The sequence below is a fragment of the Astyanax mexicanus genome, chromosome 13 (assembly GCF_023375975.1).
Source record: "Astyanax mexicanus isolate ESR-SI-001 chromosome 13, AstMex3_surface, whole genome shotgun sequence".
Classification (NCBI taxonomy): domain Eukaryota; kingdom Metazoa; phylum Chordata; class Actinopteri; order Characiformes; family Acestrorhamphidae; genus Astyanax; species Astyanax mexicanus.
Window position 1 is genome coordinate 4012501 of NC_064420.1, and position 4425 is coordinate 4016925.

The window sequence follows — 4425 nt, forward strand, 5'->3', positions numbered from 1 at the left end:
TCAGTTTCTCTCTCTCGTACTCTTCATGTGTGTGTGTGTGTGTCTATGTGTGTGTAGGCCTTGCCGTGTGTGTGTGTGGGTGAGTGCGTGAGCAGTTCAGTAAGTGTGTGTGTGTGTGTGTGTGTGCGAGTGTGTGTGTTGTGTATGAGATATTAAGGGTTCATAGGAAGTTCAGCTGCCTGATACTCGGATCCAAGCAGCCCCATCCATCTATTAGCTTAAAAATCAGCCTCTTCCTCTCTGTTGTGCGCCGTACGGTTGTAGCAGAAGCTATTAGCCTCTCAAAAAACATAGAAATCAGTATAAAAACGTTAATAAAACTCAAAAGTTCTCAACTTTTAAGAGGCACAAACACTTTTTACCTCAGCTTTTTTTTAAAAAGTGTTGTTTTAATTATGTTTAATCATGAAGAAAGCTGTTTCCCGCCCAAAAAATCGCTGAGGTAACTTTACCTAAGCTAATAAGCTAACTAGGCGGAAACACTCAAAAGACGCAATATGTGCGTGAGCCGACATTTTATATTTAGCTGATATATTCTATAATATATGCCTTCAAGTCCATCTCCTAGTAAGTTCCTTTTCATTTTTAATGACTATCAATTGCCAACAGAGGTCAAATATATGACTAAATATATACAGAAAATGTAACATACAACCTTTGCTGCTTTCAAGTCATGTCAGAAATATTGTATTATCAAGATAAGTACAGATGACCACCACAACAAACTCATATATGTCAGTGGGAAACTGGATTTTCGAAATTAGGTAATGCGGACTTTCAGAGTTTGGGGGCGTGTCAAAAAATCCCTTTCATTTAACAGCAACTGAAGCCTATTTTTTAATTGGTTACTCTAATATATTCAAATGTTATGTGAAATAAAAAAACAGATCGCTACACCTTACTGAATAAAAAAATCACTCATTCAATTTTGCCCAGTATTAGTTTCGTTTGCTGTAATTGGAAATATACAGTAAACAGGAAGTAGGAAGTAAACAGTGTGTTTGTGTTGTTTTTGGCTAAAACCCACTTTAACAAAAATCATGTTGTACTTACGAGCTTTAAAGTCATAATTCCGAACTTCTTAGGTGAACTTGAAGGCAGCATGACATAGAGAAAAGTCTGTGTTTTAGGTGAGGGAGATTTTTATCCAGTAGAAATATTATGGGATACTTGGATGTGAGTAAACTCAAAACAAACAGACAAATTCTGGTAAAGCAGAACTCCCCTAACTCAGAAAGTCAGCGCTTTACGAAAATTAGAAAATTCTGAAATTACGAGTTTCCCACTGTAAAAAAAAAAATTGTTTGTGAGTTTGTGGTGCCGTTTGTATGCACTCATATTGTAAATACAATATATACAAAATTAATTGGAATTGGGGACAGCATAAACAACTCATGCTGCATTCAAGTCCACCACCTCAGAAGCTTGTAGTACCTACAACTCTGAAATTCACAAGTATGATATACATGGTTTTGACTGGAAACAACATTAACAGCTTGGGAAATATGTTGTTTTTGTATTTTTCTGTTGTAAACAGCTGCCAATATATATTTACAATTACTGCATTACAAAATAATCTCGTAACCCCATAATCGCCCATAACTCGGAATACTCAATAATTTCCTCCCTGGTAACTTAAATACAAGTTTAAGAGTTCACTGCAAACAACAGAAAGTCACAAAGATAAAAGCAGTATGAGATCTGATTTTTACATGTCTGCAAGAGTAGTAATAAACTGTTAAAAATAGATTGCAGGTTATTTAGCTTACTTTTGCTTTGACACTCACGAGTTAAACACAAGTTTTCTTGCTGCGTTTATGTGCATTTATTTTGGAAATATGATATTTCCCACACAAACTGAAGCGAATTGAAATTGAGGACAGTATAAACAGCTCATGCTGCCTTCCACTAGAAAGAAGCTCACCATATCAGAAGCTCGTAGTGCTTGCGACTATGAAACTAATAAGTGCAACGCAATTCCTGTTGAGATAATAAACAATTAGCAATAGTAAAGTAGTAGTAGGGCTTATCAAGGATTACTACTTATTATGGAGTTTTCCAACCCTAAACACAAGTTCATAAGTTACTGCAAAAAAGCTAAAAGTCACAAAGAGCAAAAAAGCAATAGGTGTGAGATTTTTTTATGTTTAATGCTTTTGTGTAGCTGCATAAATATCTGAATATCTGATATTCTCATGTGTGTATGTAGAGTGAGTACTATATAAACCTTTTAAAGAATAGACTGCAAGTTGTTGTTGTTGTTGTAATTATCATTATTATTTATTGTTTGTCTGAAACTCGCCCAAGTCGTAATGTCGGGGAGTTTGTTTGGCCGTTTAAGCGCATTTCTCTTGGAAATACGATACTTCCAACACGAGCTGAAGCGAATTGAAATTGAGGACAGTATGAACAGCTCATGCTGCCTTCCACTAGGAAGCTGGTACCCTAAATACGAGTTCATAAGTTACTGCAAATAAAAGATAAAAGTCACAAAGAGCAAAAAAAGTATAAGCAGTGTGAGCACTATGAGCTTTGCTCTTCAGGTGTGAGATGTTTATGTTTAATGGTTTTATGTAGCAGCGTAAATATAACTGTGAGTAGTAATAAACCGTTAAAAACAGACTTCAGATTGTTGTTGCTGTTGTTATAATTGTTTGTTTGTTTATTTGTTTATACATTTGAAACTCGCCCACGTCGTAAAGTCGAATAAACCACAAGGAGTTTGTTGTGGCGTTTAACACGCGCGTTTATCTTGGAAATGCGATATTTCCGACACGACTTGAAGCGAATTGAAACTGAGGACAGTATGAACAGCTCATGCTGCCTGCTACTAGAAAGAAGCGAGTTCATAAGTTACTGCAAATAAAATATAAAAGTCACAAAGAGCAAAAAAAGTATAAGCAGTATGAGCACTATGAGCTTTGCTCTTCAGGTGAGAGATTTTTATGTAGCAGCTTAAATATCTATATACGGTAATAACACGTTAAAAAACAGACTGCAGGTTGTTGTTGTTTGTTTGTTTGAAACTCGTATACATCCTAAAGTCGAGTAAAATCAAGGAGTTTGTTGTTGCGTTTATTAAAAAGCATTTATCTTGGAAATACGATATTTCCGACACGACTTTCTTTTTTAGTTTTTTTTTTTTCGTACCGTTAAAACACATCACTCCGCTTCCCTGAGGAGTTTCACTTCTGCTGGGTTTATAAGAGGAGGTGAATGGAGGTGGATGAATGTGAGCGTTGTAAAGATTTAGAGTGATAAAAAAAAAACACAACAAAACGTGTGAAAAATGAAAAAGAAGAAAAAGAAAAAAAACACGCCGCGCGGAGAAGCGGAAAAAGAAAGATAGATAAGCGTTAGTTTGTAGCCTTACCCGCCGCTCGCCTCGGCGCCTGCTGCTTCCTCCGTGGCATTCTGAACTCGCGGTGTTGTCGGTGGTCGGAGCCGGCCAGGTGGAGCAGAAATGTTCGTACGTGGTTTCAGAAAGATAGTCCGTAGAGGGAAAGAGCCAGAATTGCTCTTGGAACAGCACTTCTCCTCTTTTCCTCCGCAGATAAACGTAGAATCCAGTATCAGAGCCGCTCGCCGTGTTGTCAAATCAGGTGTCAGTCAGTCAGTCCGGACGGGGAGTCTCTCTCTCTCTCTCTCTCTCTCTCTCTCTCTCTCTCTCTCTCTCTCTCTCTCTTTCTCTCTCTCTCTCTGCTTCTCTCCTCCTCCTCCTCCTCCTCTCTCTCTCTCTCTCTCTCTCTCTCTTTACCTTCTTTCAGATCTATGGCGGTCTGTGTTTCCTCTCCTTTCCTCTCCCCGCTCCGCTCCCGCTCCCGTTCCCCCACCCCGCCACGCCACGCGCCGAAAGGACGAGCCGCCAAACGTGTCAAGCGCCCCGTCTCACTTTCTCCTCCAACCCCACAGCCTACAGCCCGTATATATATATAAATATATATATAAATATAACGCTATATCTCTCTCTCTCACACACACACACACACGCGCACGCACGAGCAAGCGAGCGAGCGGGCGGGCGCGCGCGTATATACGCTACACGCACATACACTACACTACACTACACTACACGCTCGCGCAGGCAGTCAGGCTAAGGCGATGCCAGCGAACATCGATCCATAGAGCAAACTGAACATTAAAAACTCCTCCCTCCTCGCCCGGACTTGATGATGGCAGCTAGACATTTGTTACACTAGATAAGCACGAGTTTATTAAAGAGACAGAGGCCGGAGAAAAACATCACGAGGAGCCTCCTGGCTGAGCAGGGCGAAAATACAAGTAAAATAGATAAAAAATACATAAAACACAATGAAATACAATAAACAGCTTGAGAAAGTCTTTAAAGCTTTGGAGCTTCAATGGAGTTGTTGATGAGTTTACAGTAAGGAGATTCTAAAAAAAAATCTTCAAAAAAAAAAAGAC

The 4425-nt window shown here is 39.1% G+C and overlaps 1 protein-coding gene across 1 annotated transcript in view; it reads right to left on the reverse strand.

Annotated features, from left to right (window-relative positions):
* The window catches only part of LOC103035208 (teashirt homolog 2), a 92478-nt gene extending 88366 nt beyond the window's left edge, over positions 1 to 4112 (reverse strand). The window contains exon 1 of the mRNA XM_022677213.2: positions 3374 to 4112. Coding sequence (XP_022532934.2) covers positions 3374 to 3413 — 40 coding nt within the window. The 5' untranslated portion in view covers positions 3414 to 4112. The remainder of the gene's footprint in view (positions 1 to 3373) is intronic.
* Positions 4113 to 4425: the final 313 nt, after the last annotated feature.